At 37.5% G+C, this 18,533-nt stretch overlaps 1 protein-coding gene across 7 annotated transcripts; it reads left to right on the top strand.

The window, feature by feature from the left end:
- Positions 1 to 31: 31 nt before the first annotated feature.
- On the top strand, positions 32 to 18,399 carry LOC110029369. 7 transcript variants are annotated; one of them, XM_020731627.1, is made up of 4 exons: positions 32 to 129; positions 214 to 459; positions 9,274 to 9,519; positions 16,612 to 18,399. In XM_020731627.1, exons 3-4 carry the CDS (start codon positions 9,411 to 9,413, stop codon positions 18,192 to 18,194), a joined length of 1,692 nt encoding a protein of 563 aa, XP_020587286.1. In that variant the 5' UTR covers positions 32 to 129; positions 214 to 459; positions 9,274 to 9,410; the 3' UTR covers positions 18,195 to 18,399. The 7 variants fall into 7 exon arrangements, with proteins under 7 accessions (XP_020587286.1, XP_020587290.1, XP_020587287.1 ...); XM_020731631.1 differs by having other exon boundaries at positions 34 to 129; positions 225 to 459; XM_020731628.1 differs by lacking the exon at positions 32 to 129 and having other exon boundaries at positions 136 to 459; positions 9,285 to 9,519.
- The last annotated feature ends 134 nt before the right edge of the window (positions 18,400 to 18,533 follow it).

The following is an 18,533-nucleotide window of genomic DNA, read 5'->3' as shown; positions in this document are numbered from 1 at the left end:
ATGTGGTACTTAGCATGTGGGTGTAGGTTTTGGTTTTGATAGTTGGTGACGATAAGCTCTAAATAAAAGTAAGAGAAAGCTTGGACTCTTCCTCCGCTTTGGCTTCCAAGGTCCAGCAACCGGGGAACGGTATTTTTTTATTCAATTTCTGTATGTCATTACCCCTTTGATTTCCAATCCCTAGTTACATTCTAATCCATATGATTCTGCAAGACGTCAAGTAGAGGAAAGCCGATACATCGCCATCCAAAAGTTACAGATTCAGCGATCATGAGTGGCGTAGAAATTGATTTAAACCCGGCGGAGAAGCTCGATGGGAGATCGATCTGTTCCTTGATTTGAAGCAGAGGATGGATTCATTCACTTGTTTCTGCTGGAACAGGGGAGGCATCTATGATATCATCTCCGGCGAGCCGGAGCCTTTCTCCTTACCTTCCGCCATGCCGGAATGGCCTAAAGGTGTTATCTTTATTGATGCCCTTGATTTCACTCTCTGTTTCTTTTGATTTACTGCGAGGATTTGAATTCGATTCAGCGTTGGAAATAGATTGTTCTCTCTATTTTAAGCTCTCTGGAGGCAATTTTTTTCCTTTTTTGAATACTGTGAAATTCTAATCACCCACTTTTCCTTATTGATTTTTCCTTGGAGTGTTCAAGTTTTTTTTTTTTTTTTTTTTTGGGTTGAAGAAAATTCCCGTTTTTCTTCCTGTGCTTGTTCTTGGTATCTTTATGGAAATACCATGTTCATAGGCTTATTCCAGCTATTTGGGAACATAGCATGCTGGGTGTGATGAGAAGATAGTCTTGATTTTCTAGGGTTTGATTTTATCACCAAATTCATATTTTAAATAATAAAAATGCTTCTGTTTCTCCTTTGTTTTCTTTCTTGTCATTTATTTTATTATTAATATTATATATTGCCCTCTGAGCTCTTATATTGTCAGTTATTGGCTTATTGCTACTAGACTGAAGTTATTTTGATTTTTTTTTTAATTATAAACTATGGTAGTTGTCGTTCTTGAAATTTACATGCATACCACCTGATTCCTATGTTTTTACATATCTAGCACCTAAACTGCTCTTTTTACATCTATACGACCCAAATATTTCATATCACTTCAAAATACTACTATTTTAACTTTTAAAATGTGAAATACACGTTTACATGCATATATAAGGTGGCATATACATAATAATTGAAGTTTAGGTGTTTGATGTGTAAATACATTGGAATTAAGTCGTGTGAATGTTAATCTTCCTTTTCATGTTTAAGTCACCAACTTTTGTGATTCATACATGGATAGCGGTGACATAAGTTAGATCCTTTAGATTCTTAGGATGAGGCTGATATGAAGACCCCGTCAAAGTCATGTTATACTCAGACTTTAGATCCTTCCTAAAGATCTAACAGGGTGGTCATATTAACTTTAGAATCCAACAGGGTTAGGACCCGTCATTTCATAAAAATAGGCATGACTCTCTGCAGAAGAACGCCCTAACATACTACCACACATATGCAACATGCAAACACATCAGACTTTCCCCTCACTTATATACTAGGTCGATGCACTTTCTCAGTAGATGGCGTGCTAGGCTAGGATTTAGGGTGCTAGATAGTCTTTTTGATGTCTGACTATTGTTCTCTGTTGGATTGGTTGCCCTAGATGGGGCTTCAGGGTGGTCATCTATTTCTTGGGTAATGATTCCCTTTCCCTTATCCTTAGAATTGGGCAAAGATAGTCTTGGAGGGAGAATTTTACCACTTCTAAGGCGAATTTCCTGAACCTTCTCACTAGAGGAACCAATGGGTTCGACTTCAGTGACAAATTCAGCAGAAGGCTCGTCAAAGAAGCCCTCATGCACGAAGGCCTCACCTGCATCGGCAGATGTATCGCTCAAATCATCGTAAATGCGACATGTACCGCTCGAGGAGGGCAATAATGGGTATTGTTCATCTTCCACATCAACATGATCAGAGTCATTGATATCATAATCATCAAGTATAAGAACATGAGACTAATGCAAAAGAAAGATGTCTGGCTAGGACAACCAATCCAACAGAGAACAATAACCAGACATCAAAAAAACTATCTATCACCCTAAATCCTAGCCTATCACTCCATCTACCGAGAAAGTGCATCGACCTAGTATATAAGTGAGGGGTAAGTCATCGAGATTGACACGAGTATGACTGTGACTATAAACTGGAGCTACAAGAGGTGGGACTTACGAGGAAGAGTCCCCGTACTTTTCCAACCTGACTGGCCCAGCATACCTTCATATAGGTGGTTGTCTAGTGCGCCTAAGGTGTTAGAATGCTCCCCGACCCAGACGGGGTGTAAGTCCTTTTGTTGGAGTGTTTACAGCTTTGTAGCTGAACCTCCGCTTTCTCTTCTTTCCGGAGGCATCTTTGCCATTTCGGCAGGTATAAGTCCCACCTCTTGGAGCTCCAGTTTATAGTCACAGGATAGAGTTTCCTTCCTTTGACCTTAGGGCTACCGAGGTTCTCGTGGATTGGGTCGACTACCTTTACGACCAGGTAGACTTAGGGTCCCCGTGGTTTGGGACGACGGGGCCGCGGTCCCCCGGCATGGCGTGCTAGGCTAGGATTTAGGGTGCTAGATAGTCTTTTTGATGTCTGGCTATTGTTCTCTGTTGGATTGGTTGCCCTAGCCAGACATCTTTCTTTTGCATTATGCTTGTGATGTGTTTGCATGTTGCATATGTGTGGTAGTATGTTAGGGCGTTCTTCTGCAGAGAGCCATGCCTATTTTAATATCATGTCATAGCGCGTTGATAGGTCGCCCCTCCTGTGACTATAAACTGGAGCTCCAAGAGGTGGGACTTATACTTGCCGAAATGGCAAAGATGTCTCCGGAAAGAAGAGAAAGCGGAGGTTCAGCTACAAAGTTGTAAACACTCCAACAAAAGGACTTACACCCCGTCTGGGTCGGGGAGCCTTCTAACACCTTAGACGCACTAGACAACCACCTATATGGTGAAATTGGATTGAAGTACCTCGGAAAAAGAAAACAACATCCACGAGAGGTATGTTGGGCCAGTCAGGTTGGAAAAGTACGGAGACTCTTCCTCGGGAGGCATCTTTGCCATTTCCGCAGGTATAAGTCCCACCTCTTGGAGCTCCAGTTTATAGTCACAAAATAGAGTTTCCTTCCTTTGACCTTAGGGCTACCGATGTTCTCGTGGATGATGCAATTCACGGATTGCTGACCGGGGATCTCAGGTAGCCCTAAGGTCAAAGGAAGGAAACTCTATTTTGTGACTATAAACTGGAGCTCCAAGAGGTGGGACTTATACCTGCGGAAATGGCAAAGATGCCTCCCGAGGAAGAGTCTCCGTACTTTTCCAACCTGACTGGCCCAACATACCTCTCGTGGATGGTGCTCGTGGATGTTGTTTTCTTTTTCCGAGGTACTTCAATCCTGTGACTGACCCAACAAATTTCACCATATAGGTGGTTGTCTAGTGCGTCTAAGGTGTTAGAAGGCTCCCCGACCCAGACGGGGTGTAAGTCCTTTTGTTGGAGTGTTTACAACTTTGTAGCTGAACCTCCGCTTTCTCTTCTTTCCGGAGACATCTTTGCCATTTCGGCAAGTATAAGTCCCACCTCTTGGAGCTCCAGTTTATAGTCACAGGAGGGGCGACCTATCAACGCGCTATGACATGATATTAAAATAGGCATGGCTCTCTGCAGAAGAACGCCCTAACATACTACCACACATATGCAACATGCAAACACATCACAAGCATAATGCAAAAGAAAGATGTCTGGCTAGGGCAACCAATCCAACAGAGAACAATAGCCAGACATCAAAAAGACTATCTAGCACCCTAAATCCTAGCCTAGCACGCCATCTACCGAGAAAGTGCATCGACCTAGTATATAAGTGAGGGGTAAGTCTGAGTATAGCATGACTTTGACGGGGTCTTCATATCAGCCACATCCTAAAGATCTAAAGGATCTAAAGTGTGTCACAAAGAGCGGTGACACAAGTTAGACTAGGGGTTCCTAATAACACCCCGGTAGGCCTAACCCCATGTGCAACGGAAGGAGGCCCCCCTCGGCGAGTAGTAGAGTGACGGGTCGAAGCCCACGTCCTACTACGACGACCTCGAGGGTGAGGGAAGCAAAGGAGTTCTCTCACGGTCTGCTCAGACGCAGAAATCTGGGTGAGGAGCTCCCTCTCAGAAATGGGCCATTTTCCCCTCAAAGAGGAAACAACCCCCACAATTTTCTTAGATAACAGGCTTGTGGTAGCCTTATCAATATAGACAGCAGGTCTGAGACAGCCTGCACCACCATGAGGAGAATGAACTTTCCTGACGATCCTAGCAGGGACATAGTCTTGACAACCAGAAAGCACAGAAAAGGGGCTATGATCCATAGGACTCGGAGACTCTTCGTGAATCGGAACTGATTGGGCAAAGATACTCTTGGAGGGAGAATTTTACCACTTCTAAGGTGAATTTCCTGAACCTTCTCACTAGAGGAACCAATGGGTTCGACTTCAGTGACAAATTCAGCAGAAGGCTCGTCAAAGAAGCCCTCATGCACGGAGGCCTCACCTGCATCGGCAGATGTATCGCTCAAATCGTCGTAAATGCGACATGTACCGCTCGAGGAGGGCCATAATGGGTATTGTTCATCTTCCACATCAACATGATCAGAGTCATTGATATCATAATCATCAAGTATAAGAACATGAGACACAGAGACATAATCAGAAGATTCTTCTTTTATATCTTTATCATCATAAAATGTGCCAGGAGGAGCACTACAATCCACTCCTGCGTTACAAGCAAGAAGATAAATATCAGAAAAAAAAAACTATGAGTTGGAATAACTGTCACAATCTTCACAGAACCTTTCCCCTGGGGTTTCTCCAAGTACTGATCTGGTATTTCTATTTCTCCTGCATTATACCGGGCCTCAAGCCAATCCTTGAAAGGATAACAGTCTTCCAGGACATGCCCCAGATGCCTATGGTATGGGCAATAGTCAGGCTCCTTCGTCCTCTCCACCTCGTGAGGTTTATTTGGCGGTGGGAGCTGCATTCCCTGCTTAAGCAGGTTCTTGAGCATCTTCCTAAGACAATCATTCCTAAAAGGATAGACCTTAGACTTCCTCTGTTCAAGATACTGGGATTTCCCTTACTGAAGAGATGGGCCAATTTGCTCGGCAGACATGACTGGCTTTTTTATTTTCCCATCAGATGTCGCAAGAGCGATGCTCTCTTCCTTTCTTCTAGACACACCCACAATAGGCCTTTTGCCTCTAGCCTTTTCAGTATCTTTGAAGATCAAGGCATCTGCGGTGTCTTGCAAACTAGCCACTTTTTCGATCAAATTTTCAAATGTTTTTCCTGTGACTATAAACTGAAGCTCCAAGAGGTGAGACTTATACCTGCCGAAATGACAAAGATGCCTCCGGAAAGAAGAGAAAGCGGAGGTTCAACTACAAAGCTGTATGGAATAGTCTCGATGCTTTGAAGCTCACGCTGCACCATCGGGCGGAAAGTGAATCTCTCACGCCAAATGGATCTCAGGGGATACCCAAGAAGACTCTCGATGTAAGGAGTTTCGCTTTATCATTATGATACAACATAGACTCATTAAGGACCCTAAAATTTTAATTTTCTACAAAATCCTAAATAAAACACAAAAAGAAAACAAGGAAAACACATGTAAGTGCAGACATGCAACATGATGCAAATAGGGGAAAAAGGAGACAGAGTTCCCCCCAGTAGTAGCAATCGTCACAACTCTCTCTCTCGCCATTTCTGCCAAGCAAAAAGAGACACGATCAACAAAAAAGAAAGGTTAAGAAAAGAAAAAAAAATCAATAATAAATAAAAAATACAACAGCACGGACACGGCGAATACACAGACACGGCGAATATGCAGTGACTCAATCCTGCATGAAAACAAATGTAAGCGGGAAAATTCGCATGCACATAACGTATCATGAGCCATGCCTTAAAAGTGGGGGAGCTAATAGCACCTGCAAGCAAAAGAGTCAGATCAATCATTACTTGCTCCCCCATAGCGGTACCTGTGTGTGTGTATAAAAATAGGCATGACTCTCTGCAGAAGAACGCCCTAACAATAGTGTTTTATCTCAGAGCTATTGTGATGATCACATCCATTATGCTGTCATCAATATAATTAATTGGTATAATGGGACTTAGAACATTATACTTAATGAAGATTGAGTGATATGTAGTGCTACTGTGAAGGCCAATTTCAAGCGGGGCTTTACAAAGTTTTTCAAATCATGTTTATGAACTTTGTTTAAGATGATTATTAGCTTTCTTGAGATAAAAATATACATTTCTCTAACTAAGCAATACACCTTGGACGGGGCTCCATATAAATAGTTTCTTGTAGGTCACTACAAAGAAAACATGGCTTGAATCCAGTTCATGCATGGTTCAACCATGAAATTGATGGACATCCATTTTTTGCATGGTCTAACCTTAATAAATGGTCTGAAATATGATTTTATGTAGGAACGAAATGGTTATTAAGTGAGTTGATGGGATCCTTTTATCTCTTTGAGCAAGAGGAAAATGTTGGTCAAAAGGCTTTTTAGCTCGGTATACTAAGTTGAATTTGACATTCTGGTTGGAGGTACTATTCGTAGAGATGGACAGGGTAGCTTGCTATACTTGACCCTAACCCTCGGAAATGATTGGCTTTTTCCTTACTCCATAGAAAATGCAGTCGAATGTTTTGGGTATTCTAAGTAATCAAGGAGTAATCACTCATATCACAGGAGGTCACTTTGCACAGAGTTCCATTACTCTGATTGTTGGAGATCGACTACAACTAGAGTATATTGGTAAATGTGTATGGGTAGGAGATGCTTTTAGCGGAGGAGGAATTGGCGGGGAGAAGTGTTAGGGGTGGAGGAGAGAGAGGAAGAAGTTGGAGACCCTTGAAAGGTTGCATTGATGAAGTATATAGTAGTCGTGTAAGCTTATCATAACACCGATGAATTTTGTATGTATGTAAGGACCCAAAGAAGATGCATCGAATAATATGTGGAGAGAGTTTTGGTGAGTGAACCAAATGAAGAGTGATGGTTTAACCAAATCTCTAGGGTGTTAGGGGAAAACCAAGTGTATTGGGATAAAAAGTGGAGACGGTTTTGATGTTGCCTAGAAGTAGAGTAGGCAGTTGATTATGAAACATCAAAGATTGATGAGAATTATAAGTTATAGCAATAATTAACATGCAATAAAGATAGCATTACCTCATAATTGACAAGTTACATTTTTTTTAAAATATTAATGTCGTAAAAATCTCAAGAAGGTGTAGATTTTTGCATTCATGAAAGATCATTCTATTGAGATGTATACAAGTAGGAAGTTTGGTGAATAATATTAGTTGAGAGTGTTGGGTAATGTGGAGACTTGATCCACCGACTTTGATTAGCTTTCTAATTAAGTATCTCACCTACCACTCACCTACCACTCTCACCTACCTCCCACCTACCTCCCACCTACCGCTCTCGTGGTTTCCATAAATAGTCTCTTTTGATTTAAAGGAAATGCAAGCCAAGAAAAGCCAAGCAAGGCCAAGTCAACTCATTTTGAAAGCTAAGAGAAAGAGAGGAAGAGAGAGAGAGAAAGGGAGAAAAGAAAATAGAGATTTTCTTGTATTTTCTTGTAAACATAGAGATTTTCTTGTAAACGTCGATGCGTTCGACGGTGTAATTCCTCCAAGAAGTAAATCCTCTGCAGCTCCGTGAAAGTAGGCAAATTTGCCAAACCACGTAAATCTGTGTGTCGCTCTGGTGTTTTTCTCCGTGTAATTTTTCTCCAATTTTTTCACATTCTATTTTTTGCTTTATTGTCGTCGTTTTTCACAATTGGTATCAGAGTCTTGGGTTCGAATCTAAGGAAGAACGATAGACGAAAACAAAATGATGACATCGAGGATCGAGAAGTTCAATGACACAGATTTTGTTTACTGGAGGATGCAGATAGAGGACTACCTTTATGGGAAGAAACTTCATCTTCCGTTACTGGGAAAACGACCAGAAAAGATGGACGAGGCAGAATGGAATCTGTTGGATCGATAGGTTCTGTTGGTGTTTAAGGATGATAGGCAATAGAGATTCGGTGAATAATATTAAATTTTTCTGCCAATCTCTGAATTAACGTCATCAATGAGAGGACTGCTGCAGATCTCATGGCGGCTTTATCAGATATGTACGAAAAGCCATCGGCGAATAACAAGGTGCATTTGATAAAAAAGTTATTCTACTTGAAGATGGTGGAAGGTGTGTCTGTTGCTCAACACCTGAATGATTTCAACACTATCACAAATCAATTATCGTCTGTTGAAATTGATTTTGATGATGAGATACGTGCGCTGATATTGCTGACATCATTGCCAAATAGCTGGGAAGCCATGAGAATGACAATTGTATCACTCAGATTATTTATTGAAGATATAAAACATTTAAAAAATTATTGTTTCTTTTCTTAAGGAAAGCTATATTTTTTTAATAAAGTGCTAAATCAGTACTTGAATTTCTTAAAAAGTTCTTCAAATTTTTTATCTAGGAAAAAAATGAGGAGAGACCAAATTGAAAAACCATCACCTAATTATATATAAGCACATATATAGAAATGTGATCGCATGAATCTCGAGAAAATTTAATGGATTGCACTAGGAGGATATCAAAGAATTGGATAAGAGTAGTTGAAATGCAGGCGTTAAATATTATTCCATTTGGTTGGATCATGAATTGGCTGAAAAAAAATATTCGAATGAAAAAGACATGATGCAGTTGATTAAGTAAATATAATCATACTATATCAAAAATAAAATATTGTTTAATAAATATAATATCTCTTAAAAGGATTGCATTTTAAAACAAAAAATGTTTAAATATTTTGTGCAATTTGATTCTAATAAATTACACTAATATATTTTTAAAAAGATTAATTAGAAAATTTTATTTTATTCATGAATCATTAGAAAATTTTATTTTATTCATGAATCATGATAGGCCCCAACTCACCTAGTTATGTGGTACTTAGCATATGGGTGTATTTTTTGGTTTGAAAGTTGGTGACGATAAGCTCTAAATAAAAGTAAGAAAAAGCTTGGACTCTTCCTCCTCTTTGGCTTCCAAGGTCCAGCAACCGGGGAACGGTATTTTTTTATTCAATTTCTGTATGTCATTACCCCTTTGATTTCCAATCCCTAGTTACATTCTAATCCATATGATTCTGCAAGACGTCAAGTAGAGGAAAGCCGATACATCGCCATCCAAAAGTTACAGATTCAGCGATCATGAGTGGCGTAGAAATTGATTTAAACCCGGCGGAGAAGCTCGATGGGAGATCGATCTGTTCCTTGATTTGAAGCAGAGGATGGATTCATTCACTTGTTTCTGCTGGAACAGGGGAGGCATCTATGATATCATCTCCGGCGAGCCGGAGCCTTTCTCCTTACCTTCCGCCATGCCGGAATGGCCTAAAGGTGTTATCTTTATTGATGCCCTTGATTTCACTCTCTGTTTCTTTTGATTTACTGCGAGGATTTGAATTCAGCTTTGGAAATAGATTGTTCTCTGTTTCTGAAGTTCTTTGGAGACAATTTTTTGTTTTTTTGAATACTCTGAAGTTCTAATCAGCCACTTTTCTTTATTGATTTTTCCTTGGAGTGTGAAATTTTTTTTTTTTTTTTTTGGGTTGAAAAAAATTCCCGTTTTTCTTTTTGTTATCTTTATGGAAATAACATGTTCATAGCCTTCTTCCAGTTTTTTGGGAGCATACCATGCTGGGTGTGATGAGAAGATAGTCTTGATTTTCTATGGCTTGATTATCACCAAATCAATATTTTAAATAATAAAAAGCTTCTGTTTCTCCTATGTATTCTTTCTTGTTATATATTTTATTATTAATATTTAATTTTGCCCACTGGTCTCTTATATTGTCAGTTACTGGCTTATTGCTACTAGGCTGAAATTACTTTGAATTTTTTTTAAAAAAATTATGGCAGTTATGGTTCTTGAAATTTACATATGTTTTTACTTATCTAGCACCAAAATTGTAATTTTTTACAATTATACCATCCAAATATTTCATATCACTTCAAAATACTACTGCTTTAACTTTAAAAAGGTGGAATACACGTTTACATGCATAAATAAGGTGGAATATACATAATAATTGAAGTTTAGTTGTCAGATATGTAAAAACATAGGAATTAAGTCGTGTGTATTTAACACTACATCGGCGCCCGGGTGTAGTGTTAAATAAGCAAGGGTTCCCACATTACGGGCGAATGCGGGTAAAGAAGTTAGTTCATGAAACTAATGAAACTATTATTAGGATAGGATCTTAGAATATAGACACTCTCAATGGTAAATTAATGGAATTAGTTGATATTATGATTCATAGGTAAATTAATATCTTATGTATTCAAGAAACTAAGTGGGTTGGAGAAAAGGCTAAGGAGATCGATAATTTAAGTTTTAAACTTTGGTATTCTAGTAAGAGTCTTACTAGAAATGGTGTAAGTATAATTATAAATAAGAGTTTGAAAGATAATGTTGTAAAAATTAATAGAGTTGGTGATAGAATTATGACCCTTAAGATTATCAGTGATATTAAGATTTTTAATATTATAAATGTTTATGCTCCTCAAGTAGGTTTAGATACAGGGTCTAAAGATAAATTTTGGAATGACTTAGAAGACTTAATACAAATGATACCTCTTGAAGAAAGAATTTTTATTGGATGAGACTTAAATGAACATGTCGGTAGAGTGGTAGAAGATTTCAGAAATATTCATGCTGGCTACGGTTTTGAAGTAACTAATGAAGAATGTAGAACTATTTTAGATTTTGCTTTAGCGTATGATTTTGTTATTACTAATACTTTATTCAAGAAAAGGGATGAACATCTTATTACTTATAAGAGTGGATCTAATAAAACACAAATTGATTATTTTCTTACGAGAAGAAGAGATCGTCGTGATTATAAAGATTGTAAGGTCATTCCAAGTGAAAATTTAAATACCCAACATCGTTTATTAGTTCAAAATTTTAAGATGAATAGTTATAAATAATGAATACTAGGACTCATCATCGTAAAAATTAGATGGGGGAACCTAAAAGACACAAATAAAATTATTTTTATGAGTAAAATTCAAGATTTCAAAATTTGGGATATTCATGAAGAAGCAAATGTGATGTGGGATAAAGTAACAAACACTATTAAACAAGTAACAAAAGATGTTCTTGGAGAATCAAAAGAGTGGCATATCCATGAGTTAATTGAAACATCAGAAGAGAATAATGTAGTTTTTCTTTTGTGTTTTTAAATTCAGGAAATAGGGTTTTCTAAATTGATTTATTTAACTATCCAAAATAAAATTTTTTGTATATGAGAAAATTATTAGAGGTTTCCTTGAGTTAGACTAATACCAAAGCAAAATTTCATGATTTTTTGAATTAAATTATTATTATTATTATCAAATTTTGTATTTTTATGTTTTTTAATTTATTTATTATAATTATTTAATGAGAAAATAAGGAAAATTCACTTTTAAGCTTTTAAATTTTATTTTTAACTTAGAAAAATTAGGAAAAATATCATAATGAATTCTAAGTGATCAGGGAAAGCTTGTACACATTTTGAACCATTTTTTGTAGTTTTAAAAATTTTGATTATTTTAATTATTTTAATTCAAAATACACTTTGAAAATGAAATTTTTTCAAAAAAATAGATTATAAAACTATTTTTCATGATTTTTCTAAGCTTATTTAATTTATGATAATTATTTTTGTACAAAAATACAAAGTTACTTTAAAAGTTAATTTTAGTGCTTAAATTAAGCTAAATAATTTTTAACTTTTACAGTAAGTAAATATGATTTTTATGCACAATGTGGAACTGATTTTGTCAAATTTCAATAAGTGTATAATTTACATAAATTATCACAAGGTTTATATATTTGATTAAATATAGAAATGTACAAAACAATTCGAAAGATCATAATATTTTTCATAGACTTGTCTGGCCAAAGGAAACCTACTAAGATTATCCTCATAATTTTCCAAATTATATTTTGATTTTTATTGATTTAGAAAAAGCTTACGATAAGGTTCCAAGAGATATCCTTTGGAGAGTTCTCGAGAAGAAATGTGTTGATATAACTTATATTCAAGTAATTAAAGATATGTATACTAGAGTTGTTACTTGTGTTCAAACTGAAGGAGGATTGACAAAATATTTTCCTATTTCTGTTGGATTACATCAATGATCGACTTTAAGCTCATATCTTTTTGCTTTAGTTATGGATGGTCTTACTGGACATCTACAAGAGGATGTACCTTGGTGTATGCTTTTTGCTGATGATATTCTTCTTGTGGAAAAAATGAGAGAAAAAACCCAGGAAAAACTTGAATTATGGAGGTCTACATTGGAGTCTAAAGGCCTTCGTTTAAGTAGAACTAAAACTGAATAAATGGAATGTAATTTTAGTAGTAATAGATTTGACAATGAATTGATGGACATCCATTTTTTGCATGGTCTAACCTTAATTAATGGTCTGAATTAATAAATGGTCTGAAATATGATTTTATGTAGGAACGAAATGGTTATTAAGTGAGTTGATGGGATCCTTTTATCTCTTTGAGCAAGAGGAAAATGATCTCTTTGAGCTAGAGGAAAATGTTGGTCAAAAGGCTTTTTAGCTTGGGGTACTAAGTTGAATTTGACATTCTGGTTGGAGGTGCTATTCATAGAGATGATACAGGGCAGCTTATTATTATGAGAAGAGATATGTGATTTCCTTAGAAAGGAGATGAACTCAGTCTACGAAACATTAGAGATGAGACCAGGTAGCTTGCAATACTTGACCCTAACCCTCGGAAATGATTGGCTATCTTCCTTACTTTATAGAAAATGCAGTCGGATGTTTGGGGTATTCTAAGTGATCAAGGAGTAGTCATCCATATCACAGGAGGTCACTTTGCATAGAGTTCCATTAATCTGATTGCTGGAGATCGACTACAACTAGAGTATATTGGTAAATGTGTATGGGTAGGAGATGCTTTTAGCGGAGGAGGAATTGGCGGGGAGAAGTGTTAGGGGTGGAGGAGAGAGAGGAAGAAGTTGGAGACCCTTGAAAGGTTGCATTGATGAAGTATATAGTAGTCGTGTAAGCTTATCATAACACCGATGAATTTTGTATGTATGTAAGGACCCAAAGAAGATGCATCGAATAATATGTGGAGAGAGTTTTGGTGAGTGAAACAAATGGAGAATGAAGGTTTAACCAAATCTAGAGGGTGTTAGGGGAAAACCAAGTTTATTGGGATAAAAAGTGGAGATGGGTTTGATGTTGCCAAGAAGTGGAGTAGGTACTTGATTGTGAAACATCAAAGATTGATGAGAATTTATAAGTTATATCAATAACTAACCTGCAATAAAGATAGGGTTACCTCATAATTGACAAGTTACATTTATATAAAATATCAACGTCATAACAATCTCAAGAAGCTGTCGATTTTTGCATTCATGAAAGATCATTCTATTGAGAGGTATTTAAGTAGAAAGTCTGGTGAATAATACTAGTAGAAGAGCATAAGAGGCAAAACTGAGATTGCATGGATTCTAAAGCATTATCACTACAATTATTTTGATGAAGTGATAAATTTAACTTCTATTTATTCCTAAAAAAATGGGAGTACATGATGGACCTTACAGCTACATTTGGGTAAGTTAATCTTTATAGCTTGCAATAAATCATCAATGAAGGTGAAAAAAAAAATAACAACCATCTAGATAAGTAAGGATAGGTCTAGGAACCAAAATGTTTCAAGTGAATTAATTTAAAAGGATGATTTGATTAGATGAGAGTAATAGATGATGGAAAATATACGTGATACTGTTTATCCATCTCATTTTTATGATAGTCAAATTTGAGTGAAAATAAGGAACTAGAGACAAAATATTAAGTTATATTGGGAGAAGAATTATTCAATTGAAAATACCAATAAAAATGAGAAGTAACGGAGGAAAGTGCAGAGAGAACATTTATAGTTAGAGTGTACAACACACTAGCCTCGATTTTTTAAAATCTTCTTCGTTGAGCTAAAGTTTTTGAAAGACATAATGGGAGTGATAAAATATTACAAAAGAATATAAAATAATAGAAAACAATTATGGGACCTTGTAAAACTAAATTAATCAATAAACTTCCAAGAAGTGTAGGACATATAAAACATTAAGGAGATATATAGATTTCAAAGGAGCCATGATGGGAGTGAGATCTGCCAATCATAATCACAAGAGAAAGATAAGTTGTGGAAAGATAAAAGAAGTTTGTTATTATCTTTGACATGGGACAAGGTAATGAATCTAAAATTGAGGATATACTTGAGGGTACATTTGCAACAAATCTATTATGAACCCCATAAGTAGAATGAAGCTGAACTCCTAGGATGGGAGATCTCCAAGTAAGTTACACCATTGGGGCAAAACCATGAAGCCATTAGGTCAAAGCGGACAATATCTCGATGGGTGAGAGTTCGGTCTATTACAAATAGTCTAAGAGGATTATAGCAGTTAGAAGATGTGAACTAAGTACGATACATAACAAAGTGCTATGCCAAATGAGCCATCTCTTAAACTCAAGATGAGACAAAGTGCTGCGTGATATGAGCTATCTCTCGAATCTGTAGGGATCACCTCCAGAATACTATCTACTTAGTGGATGATTCTGGGTTTAGAGCACTGATGAGAATATCAATTACTCAAGTGGAGGCGATTGTAAAACTCTTAAGTAGAATGAAGCTGAACACTTATACATGAGACCATTAGGCGCCTTTTGGTGTAATGATTGGAGTTTCGATAGAAACTCGAAAGTTAAGCGTGCTTGTACGGGAGCACTCTTAGGTGGGTGACCTCCTAGGAAGTTGCACTATTGGGGCAAAACCATAAGACCATTAAGTCAAAGCGGGCAATTTCTTGATGAGTGAGAGTTCGGGCTGTTACACCTAAAGGATAAAACAACATGAAAAACATAAATGGATATCCTACAAAACAATTAGACTCTTTCTGAAAAAGCATGATAGAACATGAAGTGGTATTAGTGAGAGAAACATCCGCTCTAATAGATTTTTAAAAGGCATGTTGGGAAGGAGTATACAACAGTATATTTAACATTGATCCGAAAGATGATGAGTAATGCCCATATGAGAGAATGGAGAAAACTTTTCCTCTCGACCTCAAACACTATCAAACATGACTATGAACACCATGATTCTTGCATGATTAGAAATTTTTGAAGAAAAGATGATCACTCATATTGCTCAAAGAACATAGGAGAGAGCAGCAACAAGATTAAAACTGTTATATTGACCATCTGCTAAGATTTCACAAGTGCGCAAGGGTTGAAAGGGATTAATGAAAGCCAGAGAGAAGTTAGCAGCCATGAACCTTTTATTTTGGCGCTGTTAGAACTTAGGTTATGTGATTAAATGTTTGTAGTGAAGCAAGCCATCCCACTTACTCTGCTAAATAGGTCATAATATGAGGCAAACACATGGGAAATTTTACTTTCCTGGAATTATACCATTGAAAATCTAACATTGCATGGAACTCTAGGAATTTGATTGCAAAGACCAAAAAAAAATCGAGACTATTCAATAATTAAGTGAGAACTACGTAATCAGATGCTTTCCATTTGAAGAACTCGATAGTTTCATCATTGTAATAGGGAAGGACGTACCAATACTGATTGGGGTTTCACTCGATGAAGAGTCATTGTTGAGGCCTTGGTATCATAAGAGAGCAGACGAGAAGAAGAAATTAGTGTGACGGTTTGTATAGCTGAAACTCACTGCAATTCTAATCAATATATAATCATAAGAAGCGTATGAATAACAAATAAAATCAATGGAACTCTATTCAATGAAACTCGCCTTCACAACATTGCTCGTATAAGAACTTTTAGGTTGAAACGAATTAGCCCTAACTGTAAATTTCCCAACTTTGATGAAGATGTTTATGCTATGGTAGTATGTGCATGCATTGCTTTGTTTCATAATAAATATACCGTTATTTTTCTTGTTTTTTTACGGAAAATTGGCTGGTTTCCTCCTGAAACCTGCCTTGGGTTAGAGAGAAACCTTGGGCTACCTGTAAGCACTCCAGTTCCCTGGTTCTCCCGAACAATAAATCTCAATGAAGGGACATTTACATAGATACCACTCCATTCTTATGAATTTACATATCTGACACCTAAATTTTCCTTTTATATTTACACCATCCAAATCTTTGACATCACATCAAAAATACACCATTTTAACTTTTAAATGGTGAAATACATCTCTTCATGCATAGTTAAGGTGGTATGTATATAAAAAAATTGAAATTTAGGTGTTAGATATGTAAATACATAGGAATTGAGTGGTATGTATGTAAATCTTCCAATGAACAAATGAACTTCATTTTTCAATCACTGTCTAGCCATCTAACTAGTCTAGCAACTTCTGCTTGTTTTAACATCCATCATGAACGTCATTTTGAGTAAAAAAAAAAATGCATTTCTTCAAGGCAAAGGTTTTGCTAAAGGAAGCATAAACTTGGGAGAGCTTGAAGTAGTGAATATCACTAAATTTCAAAGCATCTGGAGCTGCTACCCGTCAAAAAACAAGAGCGAAGGAGCGACTTTCTACAAGCCTGTAGAGATTCCTGATGGATTTTTCTCCCTGGGTGATTACGGGCAACCCATCGGCCAACAGTCTCAAGCTTTTCTTCTCGCAGCAAGAGCAGTAGTAGCTAATTCAAGCGAGGCAGAACTTCCACCCCTGCAAAAACCCATCGACTATACACTTATTTGGTGGTCAGCAAACTGGCAGGATGATAACCATGATGGATCTGTCTGCTTTTGGCTTCCATGCCCTCCCGAAGGCTACAGAGCCGTGGGTTATGTCATCACCAATGATTCTAACAAGCCCTTCGTCGATGAAGTAAGATGTGTCCGAGCTGATCTCACAGATACGTGCGAGACTCATGAACCCATTCTTTGTCTTGAATCGAATGGTTTCGATATTCCCTTCACTGTTTGGAAATCCAGGCCTTTATTTCGAGGCATGTGGTGCAAAGGTGTGCCTGTAGGCACATTCTGCTGCACCACAGATAGCGATTTCAATGCTGAAATTGATGTCTCGTGCTTGAAAAATCTCGATCCATTCTTTCTTGCCATGCCGAATCTTGATCAGGTCCATGCGCTCATCAAGCATTACGGACCGACCGTCTTTTTCCATCCGAAAGAAGGTTACTTGCCGTCGTCGGTGGCTTGGTTTTTCACAAATGGGGCTACTTTATACACCAGAGGTGAAGATCAGGGACAGGCCATTGATTCCCTCGGTTCTAATCTTCCAGCCGAAGGTGCCAACGATGGCGAATATTGGATTGATTTGCCCGATGATCGTAGCGGCAATCGTGTCAAGTGTGGGAATATCGACAGCGCAGAACTCTACATCCATTTAAAGCCAGCTCTAGGGGGAACCTTCACAGACATCGCAATGTGGGTGTTCTGTCCATTCAATGGTCCTTCCACCCTTAAGGTTGGCCTGCTAAACATCCCTCTAAAACATATTGGACAACATGTAGGAGATTGGGAGCATTTCACGCTTCGAATAAGCAATTTCACTGGCGAACTATGTGGTATATATTTCTCCGAACACAGTGGTGGCGAGTGGGTGGAGGTATCTGGTTTAGAGTTCATCGAAGCCAACAGAGCGATCGTTTATTCTTCGAAGAGCGGGCATGCCAGTTACCCTCACCCTGGGACATATCTCCAAGGATCAGCAAAGTTGGGAATTGGGGTTAGAAATGATGCAGCTCGGAGCCAATTTTATGTGGATTCGAGTGTTCGGTATCAGATAATTGCAGCGGAGTATATGGGGGATGTTATAGTTGAACCTTGCTGGTTGCAGTACATGAGAGAATGGGGACCAACTGTGGAGTATAATTCGAGGTCAGAAGTAGATAAAATTCTTAGCTTTTTACCAGTTAAGCTTAGATTTTCGGTGGAGAGTGTGTTGGATAAGCTTCCAGATGAATTATTTCGAGAGGAAGGTCCTACAGGTCCCAAGGAGAAGAATAACTGGGAGGGAGATGAAAGATCTTAGTTTTCTTTTTCTCTTCTGTTGGAGTTTGAATCTGGAAGCATAGGATCATCCAAAGAGGGCTGCTTCTGGTTCAAACTTTCATTTGCTTCCCAATTTTTCATTCTCTGCTGTAATTTATGTCTGTTTGGATTGGCTTTGTAGTTATGTGTGTTAATTCTGGAATTGTTGTAGAAAAGATGGTGTTTTTCAAAATTATTTCAACTAACTGTATCAGCAGATTTGACAGTGAAAGAATTCTTACTGTAAAAATTTCTGAAGGGGCATCTGCATACATGCCACCCAACTCTGATCTATTTATCTAATATGTATACTTTACAAGTTTAGGCGGTAGATATGTAA

The sequence above is a fragment of the Phalaenopsis equestris genome, unplaced genomic scaffold (genome assembly GCF_001263595.1).
Source record: "Phalaenopsis equestris unplaced genomic scaffold, ASM126359v1 Scaffold000568, whole genome shotgun sequence".
NCBI lineage: Eukaryota > Viridiplantae > Streptophyta > Magnoliopsida > Asparagales > Orchidaceae > Phalaenopsis > Phalaenopsis equestris.
This window is presented reverse-complemented; position numbering and strand designations above follow the sequence as displayed.

Excerpts from the sequence above, each read along its gene's own strand:
- LOC110029369 (XM_020731627.1), top strand. The coding sequence starts at position 9,411 with ATGGATTCATTCACTTGTTTCTGCTGGAACAGGGGAGGCATCTATGAT. Across the intron at positions 9,520-16,611 it reads CATGCCGGAATGGCCTAAAG|GCAAAGGTTTTGCTAAAGGA; the intron begins GTGTTATCTTTA and ends CATTTCTTCAAG.